This window comes from Toxotes jaculatrix, chromosome 8, assembly GCF_017976425.1.
Source record: "Toxotes jaculatrix isolate fToxJac2 chromosome 8, fToxJac2.pri, whole genome shotgun sequence".
Classification (NCBI taxonomy): Eukaryota; Metazoa; Chordata; class Actinopteri; family Toxotidae; genus Toxotes; species Toxotes jaculatrix.
Window position 1 is genome coordinate 14,470,994 of NC_054401.1, and position 24,623 is coordinate 14,495,616.

Sequence of the window (24,623 nt, forward strand, 5' to 3'; positions counted from 1 at the left end):
ACATCTTAACATCTTTATTAGGCAAATAACATTATAAATAAAAAAAGTGCATAGAAAAATTAAACAGGTTTAGAAATATGTATACAAATATTTACAAACTCAGGGTTTATTTGTACATGGTAACAAAGACGTAAATTTAAAGATCACATATTTTCTCATGTTTATGTCTTTTACACTTACTTTAAAATAACCCTACTATATATATATATATATATATATATATTTATTTATTTATTTATTTATATATGTGTGTGTATATATAACATACAGCTTTCTTAACAGATTCTGGGAGAGATGGTCATGATAACTTCAGGTTTTGACTAGTGCTTTGCATCCTTCATTGCAGACACACGCAAACAAAGACACACGCGCTAACACAGACGCACATACAGACACGCTCTGCAGGACATAAAAACCAAGCTACTCTTAAATTATCATCCTCTCTTTTTGCATCAGTATTCCCAAACATCTGTCTAAACAGCTGAGGTAGAATCCTTGCAAGGAGTTGGGAGTGACTCTGCTCTTGTTGTCAGCTAGGTGATTGACACATGTTAATCTGGGCTCCATCCCAGTGATTGGACATGCAAGAAGGAAGGAAAGGGAGAAATAGATAATGACAAAAGATGAGAGAAATCTGCTCTAAGAAGTTCAGAGAGAGAGGGGTGGAAAAAAAAAAAAAAAAAAAAAAAAACAATGATCATGGGCATGGGAAGGCAAACAGTGCTCACTTTACTCCTGTGGCTGATTCTAAGACCGTCAGAAATCTACCATAACAAAAAAATAAAGTAAAAATGATTCTTTAAAAATACCTGCTTTGGAACATTTTGTCATAAAGGCTTGAATGCATGACATAACTGCCCCAAAAGAAAATTCAAGTAAATTAGCGAAACAAAGAACATCATTTGTAAACAATAAAAAACAAAAACAAAAAAAGGATACAAATGGGGGAGATCTCCTTATACACTAGACCGCCACCGTTTATACAAAGCACAACCTTTTACCATTAAAAATATAAATCAAAACATGAATAAATATACAATTTGAACAGTGTGTGAATTCAATTAGCCTCATCAATGACAGCACTGAACATGGACTAAGAACAACGTTAAACATTATTTGAAGGTGCTGAGTGCATTACCTCAGCTCCATTTCAGACTGATTTTTTTTAATTTTTTTTTTTATCTGCAACAGCAACTTCTAGAAAGTCTGTGCACCTTGTTCTTAACAGGCCTGGTGCAGGAGCTGACTGCACACACTCTGTGGAGATGCTTTATACCAGTGCCCTTCCTGATTAAGAGATAAACTGTATCACAAAGATGAAAAGAATTTGTATGTCTGATGGTTATTTATGTGCAACTGTCGGGCAGCAAAGTCTTATTGCAATAGGTAATGAGCATCTGCCATGAGAGTAATAAAATATATATTTAAAAAACTGATATTCACCACAACTCTTCACTTTTGGCTTGGGTAGTGTTTGCTACATACACTGTACATCAAGACAAAAAAAGTGACATGTTTCCGTATTTATAAAAGTGTCACTACTGGCTGAAACTGTTTCGTTGCAATAATCTATTTTTTAATCTCTGCTCAGGAAGAGAGAGAGAGGGAAAAAACAGAGCTGAACTGTGAAACCTAGAAGACACTATACTCCGATGACAGTAAGAGTACTGCTTGAGTGCATAAATTTATGATACATGATCTCAGCAGGGTGAATAAACAGCTAAACAATTCCTGATTTGCAGGACATCTTAGTCCAACTAAAGACGTTAAAGACCTTTCAAAGTTTAGCACCATGGTTGTTTTGTTATTCAAGAAAAACTCTATGAACAAAAAAAAAAACTATTAACAACGCGAGAAGTGTTAAATGTTAGATAAAACGCACAAATAAAGGTTTGGGTGAATGTATGGCTCAAGAACTGACTTCACCACTGCACAGATGGGGCTATAATGTTCCCATCACTGGAGGATGGAGCATTCATGATCACAAGTGTACTATAAACAGACAAACCCCCACCCTCCCCTCCCCAGAAATGAATAAAACATATAAGGAATCCCTCAAATGCTAGCTATAGGTTTTCAGCGATGATTCAAACAGATAAGGCTTGACGTGTGTATCAAAGAAATTTTGTTGGTGCTGTCCATATAGATCCAGGAGATGCCCACATTTCAAATATCTGGTTTAAATGTCCTGTTATCCTTCCTCCACAATATATACGGCTGTGGTGACTCTGCTGTGCCAGCTGTACATCTGAACTCCTCACAGGCAGAGGAGCACGGAAGAACCTTGTGAACACAAACCTTTCAAAAGTTATTGAATTTTCTGTGCAGGTTCTCTTCCTCTAATTGTTCAATCCATGAAATGTCCACATATCACTTCAAAATAGCCAAATGTTATTGACTGGTCTCATAGTGGCTAATTCACCTGCTGTGTGGACTGCAAACCTCCTCCCCAAGCCCAATCCAGTGCCACCTTACTGTAAGGTTTACTAGTAAACAGGATCCTCTGCTTTTCACTCAAATGGTCTCTCAATTGAGGAACCGTCGACATCGCCGGGCCCCACAGTTGCAGTTGAGCTTGTTGCTGGCGTCTTCAATGGGGAACTTGTAGTCATAGGTGAGCTCCTCCCCCCTGTAGATCTTTCTAAGAGCAAAGATAACGATGTGCTTCCGGCCTTCCACGTTGATCACTCTCGAGTAGCAGTTAGGTTCACAGGAGTGGTTGATGAATCTTGCTGCGTTGCCATGCATGGTTGCATCCACCACGTCAAAGTCATCAATGCGGAACATGTAACAGCCAATACCCTGCAGAGGCAAAAAAAGAAACCTGATGATACAACCGCTAGCCTTACCCAACTTTAACCCTCAACAACTGACCTTCATCAGGATGAAACTGATGAAAGAAAGGGAAAACCGACCAACCTTGCCATCGTAGTATTTCTCCCTTTTGTCAGTGAGCACTGAGCGGATGACGATGCCTGCGTACTCAATAACCATCTCCCCTGCTTCAATGTTCCTCTTGCAGAAAAGACCACGGCCATGGATAGCAGACCTACAACACACACAGGGAGGTCAGACAAGCTAATTTTCTGGGATGTTAAAGACACCAACAGTCATGATGTGTCAACTGTGTGATGGAGTCTGTAGTCATCTTCTGGACATCAACTATCCTGGTAAGCTAACACCCAGAATTTTGGTCAGAATTGTAATTCATGTAGAATTGTAGTCACTGCACATACTCAACTGCATCATCACAGGAAGACAGTTAAATTTTAGTCGTGATAAATTTAAACAGACATAACTCACTGGTTATTGACTCACTGGCTATTCACTTGAAATTTTCTACTGTAACCACGCACTTCCTGTAAGTAGCACTTTATTGAAAACATTATGTCAGCTTCTATATTGAGTCCCTTTGAGACTACACTCACAAAAACAGAAAACTGAAAATCTGCTTTACAATTTAACTTAACCAGGTAGCCCTCTAAGATGAGAACCTATCTAAAAATGTTTTCAAGCTCTACACAGAATTCTTATTATTTTGCAAATAGAGCACTGACCTGTAGACACCTACAGCCTCCTTGGATGTTCGTTCAAGATGTCTGAAGCGCATGGCCATGGGCAACTCCAAACTAGTAGCCCGTCTACAAGAAAAAAAGCAGACATTACTTCATCAGAAACATCCAGAAAAGCCAATTTTGCAATTTTTATTAAACAAATGGTCTAAATAACTGGAGGGGATGTACAGAATTTTATTCACAAAAAGTGTTAAGAATACATTTCAACCCAGCCAAAAATCTACTAAATGAACTAAATAGGTGAAGCCTGACCTTGTGGACTTCAACAGAACCTCATCTTCCTCATCATCATAAGGCCCAATGTCAGGAAGCTGCCTATGCTGTGAAGCCAGGAAGTTAAACATGTCAAAGGTGGACTTCCTGTTAAGAGAAAAGAAGAGAAAAACAGAGACGTCAGGTCTAGATGAGTATCAAGAAAGCAACAGACTAATCCAAAAAGTCAAATACAGAAGTACTTAAAAATAACAAAAACTATTATGTAGCCCTTTCATATAGAAACCCTCTGTGTGGTCATTAATGATCATACTGGTGTTTATAGCACAACTATTAATAACCAACAACAGTGAAGCTGTTAGCATGAGCAACTTGAGGCTTAAGGTTCCTCACTCTTGTTTGTCTGGAAGTTCTTTCTGACACACAGTACATAATAACAGCAATCAGTAAATATACCTAAGATAGAGCTCAGAGCGGGCACAGCCACTGGGATTGACAGGCAGGTCATCCTCCTGGTTGCACAGTTTGAAGAAACGGAAGGTATGGCGTTGACAATGGTGAGCTCCTTGAAGTTGCTCCAGCAAGAACACCACTGCATCATGGACCAGACCCAGCATACGGGCACCAGTGATCCCCCGAAAGGTAAGAGGTCTGAGCCTCGCAATCGCCCGTGCCTCCTGCACCCCGTCTATCACTGCTTTCCAAGCCACTGAAAAGAGAATTAAGAATAAATGGAGTTCAGTGAATGCAGTGAACATAAAGAGTTACAGAAATACCATATCAAGAAAGTCATTTTATTATTTTGTTAGTTAATTATGGTAGGAGCTTTGAGGGAGATTTTAAAATATCAGCCTTACCCTCGATGCTGTCCGCCTCTACACTGAAACCATCATCGCTGGTTATCTCAAATCGTAAGTGTGGCTGGTCTCTGTTAGTTGGGCATTTCTCATCCTCATCAGATGGTGGTGGTTCATCATCTGAAGTAGAAGCAGCTCCTAACAAAACACAATGTATACGTTCAGTCTTCCACACTATTCCTCACATGGAGGAGACAAGTCTGTGTGGCTCTGGTTCCATCTGTTGGAGGCAACTGGAAATTGCTTGGCATCCTCCTAAATCATATTCATCATTAATGTATGCGATCTATAATGTTCTCATCCCGGGCCGTCCATACTGTAAATCTATTATCTTGCTCTATTTTGTACATGCAACATCTTTTGCATGTGTTTTTTATCTTCATTTATTCTGAGTAGTTTCACTAAGTGGCAACCTCTCTTTTACAGGATTGTCCTGATCACATTTACAGTTATACACACACACATACACATACACACAGACACACACACACCAGGAAGCTACCCAGTGGAACTGCTCAACACTGAGCACCTCCACTGGAGCATTTGGGGTTAAGAGCTCTGCTCAAGAGCACCACAGTGGTGGTGTGTCTGTCCATCTTGGAAGAAGAATCCTCCCTTATCTGCTGCTCTTTGTGATACTGAACTATATAAATAAAATCTGAATTGACTATTCTTAAATGTTGTGGTCACAATGTTGTGGCAGTTAAAGAGCACAGAAACAACCTAAGTCCTATCCATTAGTTAGTGTCATACGTGGAAGACATTCTTGAACTCATTAATTATTTTTCACTCAATTTAAGCATTTAAAATTCAAACTTACCAGAATATTTCTTCCAGTCAGTCAGGGTGCTGTGTCCAACCGGTTCCCAAGCATGCTGCTTGCCTTGTTCACCCCGAGACATGTAATCCCAAGGCTCTGACCTGAAAAGTTTTTCATATACATATACATATATATATATATATATGTGTGTGTGTGTGTGTGTGTGTGTGTGTGTGTGTGTGTGTGTGTACATCTTCTCATCTTATCTGACGTTCAGCTTTATGGAACACTTTCCATTACTAACAACACATGTTCAGGGTAAACTGTTCACCTATGTATTGTACTGTTTACATAGCCCACAATGGAAACACTGAGGCAGTATTGGTCTCTAGGATGACATCATTCACGAAGTGTGACAAAGTTAAATTTGGAAGCTTAACTGAAAACTCTGAATTCATGCCATTTGTCAATATTTCCAAATAATAACATGGGTCCATATGAACAATAGGTAGGCTCCACTACTACAAATCCTTACTTTAAAATTCAGCAATTTTTTTGTGTTTGTACCATTTCAAAATGGCAGGTTACATCTAATATTTAAGATTAGAGAATCTCAAATGTTAGGATGTTGCTGCTTTTCTTTGTCATTTGTGATTGTAAATGAAATATTTTTGGTAAAAATATATTTTTTTGGTCAGACAACACAAGTAAGACATTTTTTAGACTAAACTATAAATCAAGAAAATTATCAGCAGACTACTCAAGTAAAATCTTACCCTGTGCTGTCAGAATCACTTATATGCTCCTCATTTAACTTGTCCAGGTTGAGTACTCCTTTCACTGTTGGTGTCTTGATGCGGACTCCTGAAGCCCTGCTGGAGATGCTTGGAAAGGCTGGTCTGCGTCGCTCCTCCTCCTCACTGATGGGTTCTGGTTGCAGGAAGTCCACTTTAGACTTCTTTGTGACAATACGGTCTGAAAGCGAAGACACTCTTTTCATGCGGACATGGGTGCGAGGGCGGGGTGGAGGAGCTGGTGCTGGTGTTGGTGATGGAGAGCGAGGAGACACTGGAGGTTCTGGTTCAATTAATAGGCCAGGTGGCAAAACCAGTGACGAAGGGCTTAGTGTTTGAAGCCCACTCCACTTTGGGGTGTAGTTACTTGCCATTGCTTGATTGATAATAGCTTGGGCACTTTCAGCAGGAGTCAAGGGAGGATTCTCAGTTGCAAGAGTAGGCTGCACCGAGGCTTTGGATGTCTTGGGTTTTCTGGATGCATTGGACTCCTTCTTCTTCTTTGGTTTTTTCAATTCTGGGACAGATTCATCTTTTGATGATTTTGTATTCTTCCTTGGCTTTTTCACATTAACTGATGCCACTGCACCGTTGCTGTTGTGAGTGAGCAGGTGCGCAATTGTGGTTGGATTCTGAACTGGGGGAGTAACTGAAAGAGGTACTGCTGTGCCCACATTAGCCCCAGGAGGTAGAGCAGTCATATTACCGGCTGCTGCAAGTGTGGCTGACAATGCGTTACTTTGCAAAAGACTTGCGATCTGAGTGACACAGTTATAGGAAGGGGAGTTGGGAGTGGGCAACTGGAAAGTGTTGCTTTCAGGATTCTTCACAAAGATCTGCCCAAGGCGGTTCACCAGCAGGACATGTGGCGTAGGGTCCACATTTGGACCCCCCACCTCTTTCACAGTAAGAATAGCATGGCCAGGTAATGCCTGGGGTACCACTGGATGTTGAGGTTCTAAAGCTGGCCTGGGAGTTGAAACGTTGATGGAAATTGTGTGACCAGATGCAGCTTCCTTCTGCACAGATGGAGAGCTGTAACCATTTAAGATCACAGAGGCTGAGGTGGTTTGGACTGCTGTTGGAGCAGCTGAACACTGTGCTGACAGCCCAGAAAGAGATGGTATTGATGCAGAGGAAGAAACAATGGTTACAGTTGTAGAACCCAATGGCTGTGTTTGTGTGGAGTAGACGGGTACAGAGACAGTTCCACAAGTCCCTGCTGGAGGACAAGTACCCGGGGTAGCCGATAGCACTGGATCATTTTGAGGGGCAACATTTAGCAGTGATTCTGTCACATCTTCAACAGGAGTGAGGGTCGTTAGTTTAGTAGACAGAGGCTCCATGGATGGGAAGGTTACTGACTCTTGTGAGGATGTTACTGGCTGAAGTGTGATGCTTGTTAGAGGAGGCTGACTAAAACCTGGTAAGCAGGAATACATCTGCAAGGAGTCTACAAGACCTTGAGAGGGGTTTTGCACATCTGTAGACATTAAAGGGGAGGGCTGAAGAAGATCCAACAAGGCCCCCTGACTGCTATCAGCAGCATCTGCTAGTGAGGGTTCCATTGTATTAGCTGTTAAGTGGTTCATTAACACAGCAGACCCTTCAGTTGACGATACAAAGTGCCTCCTGTCAGGCTCTGAGTTCAGGGGTTTACAAGCTTCGGACTGTTGGGTCTCAAGTGATGTACCCTGGAGTATAGGAACCACCTCAGTTACATGTGGACTAGGGTCACAACTCTCAAGAACAAGTGGTGTTTCAGAGGCAAACCCCAAACTGGAACCCTGGAATAACCCCTCAGAACATGAGGTCTCAGGCACCTTTGTGAGTAGGTTAGGCAGAGCATCATGAACTGGAATAGGAAGCACGGTCTCTTGATTTACTGAAGGAGTGTCAGAGCTTTGTTCTTTGAGTGGAGCGTTTGTGGAAATTTGTGGAGAAACAAGTCTCATGTTGTCCTCATTTGACTGACTAGCATCAAAGGATTTAGGTGAACCATCTGTTGGACTTTTGCCTGTAACGGAGATGGTAACTGATGAAGAATCTGTGTGCTTATCGCTTGATGAAGCTTCGGGGAACAGACTCTGAACAGCCTTTGTGCCATTTGTAGTTTCCGATTCAGGCACATTTTTATTATTTAAGTTTTTCGCTTGTATCCGAGCTTGAGTAGAACCCTCAACTTTTTGAGCATCATCGCTGGTTGCTATACTTGCGTCACTCTCTGTGCCGTCGTCAACTCCATCCAGCTGAGCCATAGGTCGGGAAGAAGGGGAGGAGGGAGACTTGGAAAGATCTTTTGTTCCGGGGCAACTCACTATTGTCCGTGAGAAGTCAAAATAGTGCTCCATATCGTCATCAGAGGAGGTGTTTCCTAAGTCGTCCCTGGCTGAGGCTCCAGAGCGTGGCAGGTTGGCAACTTTGGTCTTCCTCTTGTGTATGTCTTGAGCTGTTCCCCAAAATCCCTCCTGATCATCGCCTTCCACCACTATCTGCCCCCCACAGTTCATTGCTACACCTTCATTCAGGAGTGTCTCTTCGATCTCCAGTTCTGTCCTCATCTCTTGGCCCAGAGTCATGCTGGGATCCTTGTGGAATGAACTGTAGGGAAATTCTTCCTCATCCTTCTGCTGGTCTAAATCCCCCTGGGGAGAAGTGCCATTTGCTGGAGAGACATCTTCAGGCTCTGGTGAAGCTAGGAAGTTGTGCGGCACCTCAACTGAGTCTGACTGGCTCAGATCAAATGATAATCGACTCCTGGGTAAATGCGCGGATGAAGAGAAAGACAGACTTGGAGAGGGAAAGCTCCCTCCACTCTCCTGCCAGGGAGACTGAGGAAAGAAAGATGAGGTGCAGTGGGTCATTGTAATTCCAGGGCATCGGACTGAGGAAGCACTTCTACCTCCGACTGGGCGGGATGATGGAGAACTTATCAGGTTGTCTGTAGCAAGTGGGAACAGCGGGGAAGTGGGAAGCGAAGATTTTCCGGCACGAAGTGTAATTGGTCCAGTCAGAGGGCCCAGAGGAGGGGGGGAAATGTGACTGCGGAGGCCTGTTGTCTGTGAATGTGGGCTGTGACGACGAGCCCTTCGAGTCTCCTCCAGATCACTTATGGTTAATATGTGGTGGGGTTTTAACTGGGCTACACCTAAGAGGAAAACAGAATTAATCAGGTACTTACGTCTTTTGACTGAATTGGTTGATTTGCTGCTTGATAAAATACTTTTACCAAAAGATTTTATGAATTTATATTTTACCTGGGGATGGCAGAGGTCTGAACATTCCTCCAGCTGGTCTCCTTGTTTGGGGATAGCTGGGAATCTTTGGCCGTGCACCGTGATCTGACTTCGGGGGAGGTCCTGGGACAAAACTTTCCTCCGTTGGGAGTTGGGATTCCGTCATATCAGTCTCTTGGTCTTCCAATTCTGAGTATTTATATAAACAATCATTAACAAATTATTAGTGTCTTTATCTATAAATTTACAGTTAATCACTTTCTGATGTACTTCAGTTTCTCAGTAGAAAAACGAACCAGGTACTGGACAGGGGCTGTGAGCAATGGTGTGATTGTCTCCTTGGTCAGGCATCTCCTCAACAGGTTTCTCAGGGACAACGGGGCGGACCTCCCGGACTGTACATGTATATTTGCACCGGCGCAATGGATTAATTGTACTCCAGTACCAACGAGAACACCTTAACAAAGAACAGCACAGTTTTAATGTTTCATATGCTTTTTTAAATTTAATGAGATGAAAAATGATCAAATGCAACTTACTGAAAGCCCACAGGACGCAGTTTTCCTTTGTTAGCTGAAAGTTCTGTCAGCACACCTAGTTTTTCTATCTGTAAGGAACCTGTGCAGTGAAAATGTGGATATCATTTATTAGTTTAACATACCCTCATATAAGCACATATCAAGGAGTAAAAGAGGCAACTACTTTAAAGAAACACATTTACCAATCATCACATTGATCAGTTCTGGTTCCAGTCCTGTTAAGAACTTTCTGCGGAGGCTGATCCCCTCAAAGTCCACATACACCCTGCGGTTTACCTCAAACTCTTGACCAGTTATCATCTGTACAACAAAGGACAAGAAGTGATAACACAACTTAGAATATAATTTCAAACCAAGAAACTGAGACAACATTCTGTGAGAGAAAAGTTGGAGGAACAGAATTTACCCTGCCACTGATGAGATGTCTGTGTTTGTAGCAATAGACCTTCTTATCGTCCTGGAACACACAGTGACGGGAACGGGCACACATGAAGTGATAGTTGCTTTGACAAGATGTCAGGCAGCAGCCCACTGTGGCACCAGTCTGGTTGCAGCGTTCACATCGCTGAGAGGGGGTTGGGTTGATTGGGGTGAAGGTTGAAATGTAAAGTTTGAGTCAAAGTGATAACAATTTTTAAACTTAAAAACATTATAAAAAAGAAAAAAGAAAGATTATCAACGAACCATCAAGCGCCCCCTTGTGACAGCACTGTGTACATGTAATAGAGAGCCATTGTCCTCTTCAAACACTTCCGCAGACCACAGACAGCAGTTGACATGTGCCCACTCGTTCTGACCCAAGTACAACAATCTGCCTGCTTCCTGTGGAGCCACACAAAAGAAAATGTGAAGCCTGCTGCATAACAAAGCAAAGATGTAAATACAAGTAATTTACTAAGTTTACTAAGATCTGCTCATTTTCATGTGTGATGGATTACTTACATTAGGTTTGAGGTCTCCATATTTTTGGCACAAAGAGCACTGTCTCTCATCATCTTTTGACCATCCAGTGTCTAGATCAGCCTTTGAAAGCCGGCCCCTTTTCCCTGTATAAATGTGCAAAAGCAAAAACTTAAAGGCCCAAACTCTGCGCAAGATTAAAAAAAACAAACAAAAAAAAAAGGTATGCAATTTCGTGACCTCATGTCTTGTGAGATGACAGCATTACCTTTGAATTTGAGCCTGACAGCCCTGCTGGTTTTGAAGTGGTTTCGGCATGTTGGCTCCCCTGACATAGGCGAAACTGCCTCTTCTTCCTTTACATCTAAGCTTTGTCCATTGTCCTCCTGCAGGAGCCCCAGTGGAGCCCTGGACAAGAGCTCCTCCCTCTCCTGCCACTGAGCGTAAACATGTTCTGTTGTTGGAGGATGAACAGCATGGGACAGCATCCCCCTATTAAAGAAAGAATTGGAGTTGAAAAGTTGAAAAGCTTATTAATATTTCTTTTAATGCCAGAGAACAACAGAAATGTTCACAAACCAGTAAATGGAAACCATTACTCACATGGGCAAGTCTTTGGTACAAGGGTTCCACACCTTTGGATCTTGGCTGTTGAACCAGTTAAATACCTCCTCGAGGAGCTAAACAGAAAAATCACATCAGTCAACTATAAATGCTAACACACGTGCATAATATCAAAAACATTGATTAATGAAAGAGCGGTCATGTCCTCAAGGTTTTATGGTCATACATCACCTTTAAGTAGTAAGAGCGTGCCAGGGCGGTGGGTCTCTTCTCCTCTGGAAGGTCCTCTTCCTGCTCAAGCCTCTTTCGAACCACCTGAACCACATCTTCATGGAACATTTTCTATTAAAAAAAAAGTGTACATCAGGTCAGTATCTTAGTTCCCTCTACTGTTGTAGAGGCATGTTTCCCGGTAGAACAACACTTAGATAAAGAAATACTGTTAGAAACATTTCTAATAAAAGTGTATATATATATATATATATATATATATACTGTGTGCTACAATGGAAGGAGGAGAATAGCAACCTATAATTAGAGTTCGCCCACGTCTGAAAGTGTTATTGACAGGTGCATTGGATCAAAACTTCTAACTGAAAAATTAATAATAATAAAAAAGAGGAAACTTTGTTATAAACTGAAACTTTGTAATTAAAGTGAGTAAAATTGACAGACTGCATGATTTTCACTGTTTCCATTTGTGTCCTATTTTATATAACACACCTTACAAAAGTGGGTCTACTCATTTTCTGTTTGCTTCCCTTCAAAGTATCGCTCAATTCTCACCAAAATTTAAAGTTAATGTCCACAAAGCCTCATACAATTTAACACTGGCGGTAGTACTCAAATGTTCACACACTAAACAAGAGGTTGTGCACTCACCAACGTAGTATAAAGGCCCTTGTCAAATTTCTTGCCTACAGCTCGGAGGTCACAAGCTGGCTGCCCTTCTATTCCACTGTCAGGATCAACCAACTTTTCACACTGCAGCAGAAACCAAAGCTTATTTGACACACTGTATTCCAGATACTTTTGCAAGCACTTTAACATAAATGCTCCAAGTAAAAGCCATATTTGTCACATGGTACATCTGAAAGCTGAGTCTCTTACCTGTGAGCAGGTCACAAGATGCTGGGTGAGGCTGGAGGAAAGCAAGCAAGCTAATACCTTCTCCACCCCAGCCCTGAGCTCAATGTAGAGCAGCTCTCTCCATGCACTGGGCTGGGTCACGCTGCACGGCCGACATGAATACACCACACTTTCTGGCAAGCTGGACAGGATCTCATAGAGCTCATCTGGAGTATTTTGATGGGAAAAAGGAGTTTATTGGTGGAGATGAAGAGACATGCATCTCTAACCAAAATTAGCTTTCATACCTTGAGCCTTTTTAATGCACCTACTGTTAACAAGTAAACAGTGTTTGAAACAGGTAGGGCACTTATATCCTCAAAAACATGTACAATAAAAAATTACCTGTTAGATCCTCACACTTGGCGTGTACCCAGTGGTTACAAGTGCCACACTGCATCATCTGACTGTCGTAGTCATTGTCCTCGTAGCACTTGAAGCAGATCGGACAGTAGTTACCTTATGAGAGAAAGATGGAGACGTTTAGCCTCAACAGAGAATGGTAATGTAGGAAGATACAGGTGCTGACGTATCACCAGATGATTATAAAATGTACTATCAAGGTTAAATTATCCTCTCACCCTGTTCATAGAGTTTTGAACAGTCTGGACAGAGGCCTTTGTCGTGGTTCCATTCAGCATCCCAACTCTTACCTGGTGTGACGCCACAACTTTTACACCTGATGCATGTCATACAAACCTGCACAAAAACCATCATATTAGGGCTGGAAATCAGTGTGTTCCTACCTCAGCATACTTGTAGTGAACATACATTACTGCGATTTGTTTTTTCGTGAACATACCCAGGCTTTCCTCTTCTTGTTTTGCTTTGGATAGTTGGGTCCCAGACATGAAGAATGATAACAGTTCTGGCATCGCTCACATTCCAACAAAGGCTGCTGAGAGACACGAAAATGTTAATGTTTGCTTAATGAACTACATTAATATTGACAAGTAAAATATAGCAAAACAAGCCAAATTAGGTGTTTCTACCTTTGAGTGCTTGTTTTTCCTGCCGCACACATGGCAGAACTTGCAGCGGCGACAGCACCAGTTTTCCTTGTTCTCCTCAGAGGGGCGATCTGCCAGTTCAAGGCAAAACTGGTGGAAGGGCTCACAGCATACTTGGCAGTACAGCATCTGCAAAAAGATATTCACATAAACAAAATACCCTTTAATTTTCAAATTGCCCTGAAATTAAATACATTTCAAATAGGATGAAGTTCATGATTTATTTTTAGCCTGCATGATATTGTGTTACTATGTACAACAAAGCTGAAAGAAACTTAGTAGTTAATAGTTTACAAATTTAAGGTGGTTAGAATGGCATAGTAACAGAGCTAATAGTTTCAATTAAAACAGAACAGAAAGTGTTGAGCAGTTACCTCATGTTGCCCTTTACTGGCACAAAGGAGGCAGACATAGGGCGGCATGAGTGGCGCAGAGGTCAGTATACTTAAACCACCCATATTCCAGACGTTCTCCAAAGTACAGTCCTCCTGAAAATGAGACACAACACAATGACAACTTAATAACAGCTGAGAAAAGGCTGCTCACAGAAGTTGCCCCCATAATACTGTGTCTGCTGAACATTCTCCACGAAAAAAATAAAGATACACATACAGAATTTTTTACTTCATTTGATGCTACTGTGGTTTGACTGGGAGAGCGGAGGGTTTACATGTTAAGTTATGAGGGAAGTGGTAAAGTCAACTGAAAGATATTTATACAAGCACCACTCATGAGGTATATTCATTTTGAAATAAAGAAATAAACAGTGACATCTAGTGGACAGAATGCTACATGAACTGGTGAGTTACAATGGCTTTAATTTACAGCATGTGTGACTTAGCATTATAGAAGTGTGATTTTAATATGGTTTCTGTGGATTAAATAAAGTTTAACAAAGACAAATACATTAAAATGTAAAAATCTAATTACATTAAACTGTAAAAAGTGACCTACCTTGAAGTCAACCCTGATTTTGTGGGTAGGTTTAGAAGACTCGACGTTTCTCTGCTCAAATCCATGCGCCAAAGCTGCCAGGACACTGGGAGGAGTCTGCTCCAAAGGACCCTGAGATGTCTGACACTGAAAGACAACCATAAGGTAAATGTGGGCAATAGTGGACCCAAAAATGAGGATATACTTGCTGAAATGTAGTTATATCTGTGAGGGGGCCCACATCAGTTTTGGTGGAGTCTACGGCACAGGATGTCTATTACTGATATTCCTGAATACAAAAAGTAAATCAAGTTTAAATCTGGCTCATGCTCCAAGTGCAAATTAATGTGGGACCAAATGATGATGCTGAGCCCAAACAAGTGAGCACATTTGCCATATCTGAGTTGAAAAAGAGACGGCAGACAAACGTAAACTGAAATGATGTGGGCACCATGGTATTATATGCCTTGGTTGAGGAGTGGCTGAACAAGAACTGAAATAACTGGCTAGTAGCACTGCAAACATATCTTGTGGAAAAATAAAACTGCAGAAAGAGACAGCATGGCCTGGATTTCACAAAAAGGCTCAGGAAGGAATGACGGGGGTCCTCAGCTACACTTTGCCAAAAGCTGGCAAAACACAAAAAAAACTGCATTTGGAACGTTCTTAGAGACAAAGTTGGCAGGTTTGTGACGTGGGATTGTGACAATATTTGACTAATTGGGATCGATCAACACAGTGTGCCAATGCTGGCAAGCCGACCTTTTTGAACATTTTAGCACAGCCTTGTTTGCTACCCTTCAGCAGACCGACTGACACTTACTGTGAGTCAGTGCATCTCAAACGCTAAACTGCCACAAATGTAACATGTGTAGGCTAACCATCAAGCTCAGAATGACCCACCTTCTCTGCCTTACGTCGACCAGGTGGTACGCGGTGTGAGGTGGGCTTTCGATGCCTGACTTCATCATCTGAAATGTCTCCAAGGAATCCATCCAGTGACACAAAGTCTTTGAAGGACAAGAGAAACAGGGCTTAGGCTTGGTAATAGCAAAAAAAGGACATTATAAAGACTACAACTCTATATTATATGGGAGTTATGTGTAATATGTGGTGTTATGAAAAGTGTTAAGAAAAAAATACCCTACTAGATAATAAATGAAGCATCTATCTCAGCTGGAATCTGAGTGTTAATTTACCTTGACTGAAACGGTGTCCAGCACCCCTTCTCCTGGCTGGTGAGGCAGAGCTTGAAACAGCTTTGTCATCTAGATCTGAGTCGTAGTCCACCAGGTCAAAGTAGACACGGGGTTTCACAACACGCTTTGGCTGTTTCCTTACCGAAGGACTGTGGCCATCACCCTGGAGACCAGATGGTGAGTCTGCAGCACCCTCGTTCCCTTCGTCATTACTTGAATGACCCCCGCTGAATGAGGATCGCCGTCGCTTGGAGGCACCTTGAAAGAAAGAGGAGGTATGTAGCTGACACGCTGAATGTTATGGAAGCATAACAGCAACACAGAGGTTCCACGATCAAGTGAAGAATTACCTTTGGGTGCTGCTCTTCCACTTAGCCTGCGAGCTTTCCTCTCTTCAATCTGATCACATCTCTTATACCTTGTAGCAAAAAAAAAAAATCGTCATTATGTTTGAACACTCTTGTGCTCTGCTGTAACTAATAATTAAGTACAAGTCAACTTACACACAACACTGCCGTTTGGTATTGGGACCACCAAACTTGGGTTTGTCAAGGCAGTTCATGCACTTGCCACAGTCCTCCTCGTGGTTGCAGCCTTTGCATACTCCACACCTCCGAGAGCGGTACCCAAACGGCCCCAGACCTTTCCTCTTCACAAAATTTGACGGCTTCTTGACCTTGGGTACTTTTGGATCTGACAGCCCAGGACTGTCTGATTCTGAGGGAGACCCGACATCTGCAACAACAAACAAACAATTAGAACGAGACACTATAATACCAGCCACATGTTGATAATTAAAAAAAATAAAAAATCCTTAAGCAGTTCATTATTCATTTTTCAAAATGCTTCCTCAGCAACAGATATTTTAGTGGTATTAATTTTAGTTAAGAGACTGACTCAACATCTGCTGGCTGGGGTACTTCATACAGTTCATACAACTAAAAGTGAGGGGCATTAATAGTAGCAGTGTACTAATTCATACCATAATACACTGATTGTTAATCATTCCAGTTTCATGCATCCCTCTGCTTTTAAAAATTCATCAGATTGGTCTGGTTTTAACAGCAATTAATCTAAAACACTCAAAATCAAATTAAAAAAGAAAATGTAATTCAATCAAAACCAACCCCTCAATTCTATGTCAGGCTTGAGAAGCTGAAATGAATACTGACACTACTGTTTCTGATGCTGCTATCAAGTCATCAAATTGAAGAGCAAATTTCAAGGAAGCAAATCTAGACAAGCCAGTGAATCAGGTCACATCTACCTTTACCTTTAGTGACGGCTGATGGGGAAATGCCACTTCTTTCATGCAGAGGCAAGGCGCTCAGCCTGGGAATGTCATCTGGCACCAAGGCTCGAGGCTGTCCCAGCACCACAGATGCTGCACGACACACGTGCTTAATTCGTGGACCTCCTGCTCTACGGAACTCCTGGCAAAGCGGGGAGATGAGCTGTGGCTGAGGGACAAAGCAAAAAGAGAACAATCACTGATGTGCAGAGACACAAGGATTGATTTTTTTTTTCCAAATCGGAATTATTTTTGTACCGTACAAATGTTTTGGCTGTGGCAGACTTAAATAAACAACAATGAACATTGGTAAAACCAAAGACAGAAACAAGGTTTTTAGCTGTATCAATTTCACCCACTCAGGCCTGCTGATTTGTGTGCTTACTTGTCCTTGAGGAGGCTCTGTCTTGACTGGAACATCAGCATCAGGCTGCACCCTCTGCTTCCTCCTTTGTCTCTTAGAGGCCACATCTCGAGATCTGGTGCCACTCGGGCCAGATAAGAGCTGCAGGGTCAATTGGCAAAAACACGGCATCAATATTAGCTGCAGAAAACTAGAAAATCAATGATCAAGACTTGTATTTACATGAGTTTTCCTCTTCTATAACAGGTTCTATTACATAGGACTTACGTAACAATAAATAAAGTCTACAATGATTGAAAATGTAATTGTGTTGATCATGACGTTACCCCAGATGACTTAAGCTGCTTCTGCTGGTCGATTTTAATGAGCTGGACCTTGGCTTTCCTGAGGAGATTGAACATTCGTTTATTTGCACCAGTGAGGCGCGCTCTTTGCGAAGTTCCCTTCTCCACGGACCCAAGGTAATCGCCTTCACCTGTGCCTGAGTTCTGTTTTGACTGCGGCTCTCCTGTGGATATAAAGTAAAATATGCCAGGGTCTGGTCCATTTCGAGATCCAGGCTACAAAGTTCCATAAGTAATGAAACTGTTGAAATGTTGCTCGCTTCGCATTAAATAATCTTATACATTTAATCAATTGACTTACCTGAGGGAATCGGGGCACTGTCTTTCTCTGCTAAGTCCTCCTCTTTAGCGTGCTCAAATGCAATGGGCTTGGAGTTCATAGTCCTAACACACACAGAAACTTTTCTCACCACTCCAGGGGTATCAAGGTCTTCTATCTTGAGCTTGGACTTGTCCTTCTCCACGCTGGTATTCCGTTGCCTAAGGCTGATGCTCATTGCCTCATCATCCAGTCCTTCTGCTAAATCAATGGGGGGCTGAGGAGGTTTACTCACACTATCCACCTCTGATGTACTTTTGGTTTTGGGAAGTACCGTGTGCACCTTCTTTAGCCTTTGATAAATCTTGAGGTGAGCCGTCTGTTTACTGAACTTAGGGAAGCTTTTCTTTTTCTGAGCATCCTGGAGGTCAGTAGATAGTTCTGTGGGCTTATCAACCGGTGTAGATAAAAACAGATCCCCACATTTACTCTCCGGAGTTTTGTCCAGTGTAAACACTTCCTCACAGTCTTCTGGCACATGCCACTTGAAACTAGAGCTCTTTACAAGAGACCTCCTCTTTTCGCTTTTGCCACTTTTTCTTTCAGAAAATAGGCTGTTAGCTATGTCAATGCTGTCATCTAAGTCCTGAGATGAAAACAGATCGACATCCAGTTGAGCTTCACTCAATATGTCCTCCTCATCAACCGGCAGGATGGGGGATATTGCTCTACCTGTCCCATCATCTCGTCTCTTAGCTGGGCGCATTTGCAAGGCCAGTTGCACACCCTTCTTTGGAGAGTTTCTTCGAGGCAATACAGACATTCCAGCATCATCCATAAACCTTTGTGGGGTCTTGATCACTCGTGAGGATCTGGCACTTACGACGGGCATAATGAAGTGCTTGATGTTTTTTACAAACTTTGATTTACCAGGCTGGGTCTCTACAACATCTACCTGTCCCCCATCAACTAACGTGTCTGTTTCTTCTTGCTTCAAACTATCTTTTTCAAGCCCTATTTCTATCAACTTTGAAATTATTTTAGATTGTGGTTTTGGCCTTTTAGAAGCGAAAAGGCCTGACTGTCTCTTTTTGTACTTTTTATGTACTCCAATAAGTTTGGAGCTTGGGGCTGGTGTGGTAGCTACCAATGGGCTGGCAATGTCACTATCCCCTTCAACAGTTGTCTGACTTTCAGCTAATTTAATTGGAGCAAACTTCCCATCTCTGCTCCTGTGCCTGTGTTTCTGACGCTGCCCAATCAAACTTTTACGTCTCTTTTTTACTTTTTTGGGAGATTTATTTTGTAGGCACTGTGTTTTTGGATCACATTCTTGACTTTCTGACACCAGAGATTGTTGACTATCTATCAACTGAATGTCTGTTTCCTCTTTTACCGGCGGCTGCATCTGCTCTTCTTCCACTGGCACAGTGTCCTGTTTTGCCACTGACTGGGAGCACTCCTTTGTTTCTGGCTGACTTACCTCTGTTACTAAAGGCTGAGTATCTTCCTTTAGTACAGACTCAGTGTTAGTAGGTTCAACTGTGGCCAACTCTGGGTTGACAGTGGTTTCAGGGGAGACAACAGCCTTCTTCTTCTGAGCAGACTTCTTTTTCCCAAATTTATTATTTCTACATCTTTTAAGCTTGGAAGGCACAGGCATTAATTTGGCCTCTTTTATCTGGGATTCTACCTCATTCTCCATCTTCTGTGGAGAAACTTCACCTGGCACCTGTGAGGGATCGTCAGTGACCTTTGACGGTTCCTTATCAGGAACTTTAGTGGAGTTTATACTTGTCTCCTGTGAGGGGTCCTCAGCCAAAACCTGACAAGAGTTTTCAGGAAGAACATGTGAGCTGGAATCTTCATTTGAAACCTGAGAAGAATCTTCAACATGCACCTGCGGAGTATCTTCATCCTGTGGACTTAATCTAAGTCTCCGTTTTTGGGTGGTCACTGGCTTATGACTGACAGACCTTGTTTGTGGTGAATCAAGGCTTGATGTCCTCCTCCTTAGTCTCCTACTTGGTGTGACTTCAGCATCGGGACATGACAATTTATCCTCATTAACTTCACTTAAATCTTTGAAAGCATCCTCTTTCTTTTCAGGCACAGGACTAACTTGATGAATTAGAAAGGATGGCTTTGAGCTTTTATGTTTTCCAGGAGAGGAGACCTTTTTGATCTGGAGAGGTGGTACAACTTTCCCACTATCTGTTTTACTGATTTCTGGAGGCGGTGTTTCAGTTACATTTTCCACTTCAGCTTCCACCTGTACAGTGGACTTTTCCTCAAATGACACGTCAGTCTTGTTTTGGGAACACTCACTGTCCGCATTTTTACTCTCTTGTGGGGCCGGGCTATCCGGTTTAGATTTTTTATCCATGCCAATCAAACTCTCGTTCACACTTGTGTCATGAGAAGTGGACTGATCCACTTCACTCACAGTCTTCTCTGCTACTTTGACAGTGTTTTCAGCACTCTGTGTCTGACTTTTTCCCTTCACTAACGTTAAAGTCCAGATAAATTTTCTCCGTTTTTTCTTTCGAGCTGAATTCTTCCCACTGGCCTGTGCATCATATTTTGGGTTTCTGATCCGTATTAACTTTAAACTTGGGACCCTCGTTTCCTCTTTACTCAGAGGCAAACTGTCACTGGGCTGGACAGCTAAATTATCAGTCTCTGTGGAAGATGGACCATGGTTTTCTGGCACTGTAGCATCTTTATTCAGCCTCTTGCTTTGCCTTCGTCTGTCACCTCTCGACAATGGTTTGGCCTCCACAGAATCAGAAACTTCTGACTTTGACTCCACCAGAACACCATCACTTTTATTCAGACTCTCTGGTTCAGCCAGACTGTCTGAGACGCTTTTAGAGAGTGGATTAGTGACTCTATTGCTCCTACGTATCCCCAGTTGATTAACTTCTGAACTTTGCTCTGTTGCAGTTTCCTTTTGCTTTAATTTCTTTGCATTTGTTTTTGGCTCTTCAGCCCTGCTCTCTTTTGCAGTGTCAAGTCGATCGACTGATTTCCTCTCTTTTGATTTTTGGTCATCAACCACAGCTTTGGCGCTAGTCTGGCAGACAGGTTCTGTTGACTTCGAAGCAGACCTCCCACGCCTTCTGACAGGTACTGTACCCCCTCCCTTGTCTTCTGTGTTGTGTTTATCCTCCTGTGGTTCAGTTTTTAATTTGACATGAGCACTTGAAATCTGGTCACCCTGAATGTCCTTGGTTTTAGACTGATCCTGAATTCCTTTTATCTTCAACTTCTTCGTGGATGTTTTATGAGGCTCCTTTACAGTTTTCTTTTTGGCCACCAACTTTATAGTAATCCTCGGTGCTGCTGCCGAGGCTCCGCTTTTAGTGGACTGACGATCCATAGTGTTTTTTCCTTTTGAACCTTTCCTGCAGTCCTTTGCAGGAGATAAGCCATGAACCTCCTCCAATGATTTTACATCTTTTACAGGATCAGGTGGGGTAATAGCTGCCTCCACTGCTGGCGTTTTAAGCGGTACCTTCTCACTTTGTCGTTTAGATTTTGTGTTGACAGCATCACCTACAAAACAAAGAGACATTAAATATTACATAATCCATACCTACTCCACTCGGCACAAATCTGTAACAGAAAACATGCCTCTCTCATATTGTGTTGCATGTCATGCAGTGCAGTGATATGCTGTTTTTTGTTTGTTTTTTTTTACCTTTGGAAGGGTTTTGTCGAGACCATACAGGCCCTTTGGAGCCTTTTCTCTCAGCTTCAAATCCTCTGAAGTCATCTCCCTTGAAAAATAAAAACAGTTTAATTAACACTTGAACCAACTTATCGCTACTCTGCTGGAGGCTGCTAAACCATCAGCAAAAACACTAACATAGTTGACAGCATCCCTTTTGAATTCCAAAGCATGACATTAATTATATCCACTGCAGAGACCAAGTCACCTGAGACAAATAGAGGAACTTTTCTCTAAATGTTCATTAAGAAGAACGTATCCATGTCTAACATAATAATAACTGTACCAATATACCAAACAAAACAATCTGTTTATCTTAGCATACTAAATTAAAGGCATTGTCTAATAATAATAATAATAATAGTAGTAATTGTAATAATAATAATTATAATAACAATAAATAAATAAATAATAAATAATAATAATAATCAATAATAAACACTCTCTTTACTTAAGAGCAATAATATCAGTGACAAAGAAATAGAAAAATGACATATGATTTAAGTGTTCCACATTCAAACCAACTATGTACATTCACCTAATCATATGCGTTAGTAGCAACCAAAATGCATTTGCTGTTGGGGGGCCTTTCCTGAACTTTTAACAATGCAGTTGTGCAGTCTTTTTTATTTACCACCTCTTGCAAGATCCGAACTCTACAACCTTTGAATGAATCACACTTGGGGGTAGTAAGTCGAGCCCCTTCACCACCGACAAAAACTGCATGGAAAGGTGGGTGTATGACTACCCCACGCTCCAAGTACTGTACATCTTCCTCATGCTTGCAGCTGTGACCTGAAAGCCTACAAACACATCTACTGGTGTGAATCAGGATCAGACAAAAACGACTGCATGTGTATGAGTAAGGAGCTTTCAGCTCTAACAACAAGGGTGCAACTGGCTTTGGCACACTTCTGCACCACCATTTAAACCTGTCGTGTATGGTAACATTAGCGAGCAGTTAGCCATCCCCTTCTCTCGAAAGCATTTAAACTCACTTCTGACGGAAGATAAGCTACCTAGCCAAAATTAAAGCTTTGTGATCTGAGATCTTATATTTCCCACACGCCTGGCACACGTTTAGTAGTTTATTCTGTGCTTTTTAAACTAACGTATTATCACAGAACAGTTAGCATTTAGCCGCTGTTCAGGATACAGAGGCGCTAGCCTACCCGTTCTTTGTGTTCGCTACTATTAGCTAGCTGCTCCTCTGGCCCGATAACGAGCGGGCCATAGATGAAATAACTGCGGTCCCTGTTTACAAATTGGCGTACTCAATAACTATTTAAAAAATATATATATATATCCTTTTCATGTTTTCATCTCGTGATATTTTTACCTCATTGAGAAACACTGAGGGAACACTACTAATGTATGTTAAAAGTGCTCTGCGCCTTTTATGAAGAGGTATTTTGTGTTGCGACTGCTCATTAAATGTCATGAAAAGATACACTGTGCTAACATTAGTTAGCCTGTAATGTTAGCTCACCAAGCTTGAAGCTAAAGTTAACGTTAGCCTAGCAAAGGGATGTTGACATTTCTCCATGGCACTACTCAGTCACACTGCTATGGACAGCGCTCATTCTTGCACATTTAACGATCACACGAAATGTGAGAAGATGAAATAAAGATACTAACTCCTGGGTTGGTTTGGGACCTCACCTCTTCACTCCCACTAGAGCTGTATCCAGCCTGGCCAAGGATCTTGTGGCTCGCCTCTATCCCAAGCAAGCGCAAGTGAGACTGGTCTTCGTTTAACGACAGAACCAGGTTTGCGGGCCTTGGCCCTCCGTTAGTCACATCATCAGCTTCTAAGCCTGATCGTCCGAGTTGCCATCGCTTCTCAGAGCGCAAACGACTGCGTGACGACCAAGGCCGACCGGGGAAACGACCTCTGGCCGTAGCGGTTCCACCTTGGCCTCCTACGGCAGCCGCGGTTGCTGATCCGCATCCCGCTGCCGCCATCATTGCTTCAACAACAACACACACCGACGGCTAGCAGTTCGACGAGAGACAAGAGGGAAGGCGCGAGATGGGAGGGGGAGTGCCGCAATGCTGCAAGGGAAAGTGAGTCTTTTCCGTGAATCTCCGAAGGGAGGGTGGAAGTGGGTCGACCTCTGGTGGTGGCTGTGCGTCAAATGTCCATTCAGAAATGTAATACATGCAGGCTAGATACAAGTCAAGCTTTGATTAATCTCAAGTTCCTTGGTGACAATGAACTTAACTCACTGATAATTTCTTGAGGTGATAACACCTTAGGTGCATCCCATATATTAAAATTCAAAGGCTGTCTTCTTTGCTGTTTAAAACGTTCTTTAAAAAATAGCCAGATTTCAAATAATGAACACCGATGACTCAGGTAGTGCAAGACTTTTTAGACATGTCATCGTAATACGTGTGTAATAAACCTCACCAAAGCCTCTCAATATCAAACAGGTTGGCATGACTGTGAAGACTCACTTTTCAGCATGATGGTAAAGGATTGGGAGGTTCTTCCTTATTGTTTAAAATGGCTCTCATGATAATAAACTGACGCAGTAATGCAATAATAAAAGTGATACACCCTTTGTAAAGGAATTCCCAGTCTTAAATCAAAAACATCCATAATTAACATCTGGCAGAAGGAATGGGATGCAGAGGCGGATAATAAAGAGAAACACTGAATTTACAGTCTTGTTTTGATTAAGCGCATTACGTTCATGATTTATAATGTCGTGGCTCTACATATTGTAATACAGTAGATGGCAGTATACATCATCGCTTCTTCAGTGATAATGGGAATTTGGCAGAAAATAAATGTTTGTCTGCAAACAAAATGGCATTTCGGTCTGATTATGATCCTGGGGTCTTGACTACAGGAGTGTATGACATTTCTTTTTTTTCTGGCATGCAACAGTATCACTCAAGTGTGAGGTGTACTGTAA

The 24,623-nt window shown here is 42.0% G+C and overlaps 1 protein-coding gene across 2 annotated transcripts; it reads right to left on the reverse strand.

Annotated features, from left to right (window-relative positions):
• kmt2bb (lysine (K)-specific methyltransferase 2Bb) lies at nucleotides 1-23,667 on the reverse strand. 2 transcript variants are annotated; one of them, XM_041043803.1, is made up of 36 exons: nucleotides 23,338-23,667; nucleotides 21,670-21,748; nucleotides 18,009-21,524; nucleotides 17,690-17,871; nucleotides 17,385-17,504; nucleotides 16,982-17,168; nucleotides 16,212-16,443; nucleotides 16,059-16,126; nucleotides 15,709-15,966; nucleotides 15,413-15,519; nucleotides 14,531-14,656; nucleotides 13,951-14,064; nucleotides 13,559-13,705; nucleotides 13,369-13,461; nucleotides 13,148-13,265; nucleotides 12,912-13,025; nucleotides 12,549-12,733; nucleotides 12,321-12,422; nucleotides 11,670-11,780; nucleotides 11,478-11,554; nucleotides 11,143-11,366; nucleotides 10,917-11,020; nucleotides 10,659-10,796; nucleotides 10,381-10,539; nucleotides 10,157-10,274; nucleotides 9,975-10,053; nucleotides 9,732-9,892; nucleotides 9,457-9,624; nucleotides 6,182-9,347; nucleotides 5,466-5,566; nucleotides 4,646-4,783; nucleotides 4,245-4,497; nucleotides 3,828-3,935; nucleotides 3,558-3,641; nucleotides 2,920-3,049; nucleotides 1-2,802 (listed from the first exon to the last, which is right to left on the reverse strand). In XM_041043803.1, exons 1-36 carry the CDS (start codon nucleotides 23,665-23,667, stop codon nucleotides 2,527-2,529), a joined length of 11,673 nt encoding a protein of 3,890 aa, XP_040899737.1. In that variant the 3' UTR covers nucleotides 1-2,526. The 2 variants fall into 2 exon arrangements, with proteins under 2 accessions (XP_040899737.1, XP_040899736.1); XM_041043802.1 differs by having other exon boundaries at nucleotides 13,369-13,464.
• Between the last annotated feature and the right edge of the window lie 956 nt (nucleotides 23,668-24,623).

Bases quoted from the DNA above. Each gene is read 5' to 3' on its own strand.
- kmt2bb (XM_041043802.1), bottom strand. From the start codon at position 23,667: ATGATGGCGGCAGCGGGATGCGGATCAGCAACCGCGGCTGCCGTAGGA. The intron at 11,021-11,142 runs GTAATGCTGTCA...ACATTTATACAG, and splicing joins TGTCAGGCTCAAATTCAAAG to GGAAAAGGGGCCGGCTTTCA. The intron at 9,893-9,974 runs GTAAGTTGCATT...TTCTTTGTTAAG, and splicing joins CTGCGTCCTGTGGGCTTTCA to GTGTTCTCGTTGGTACTGGA.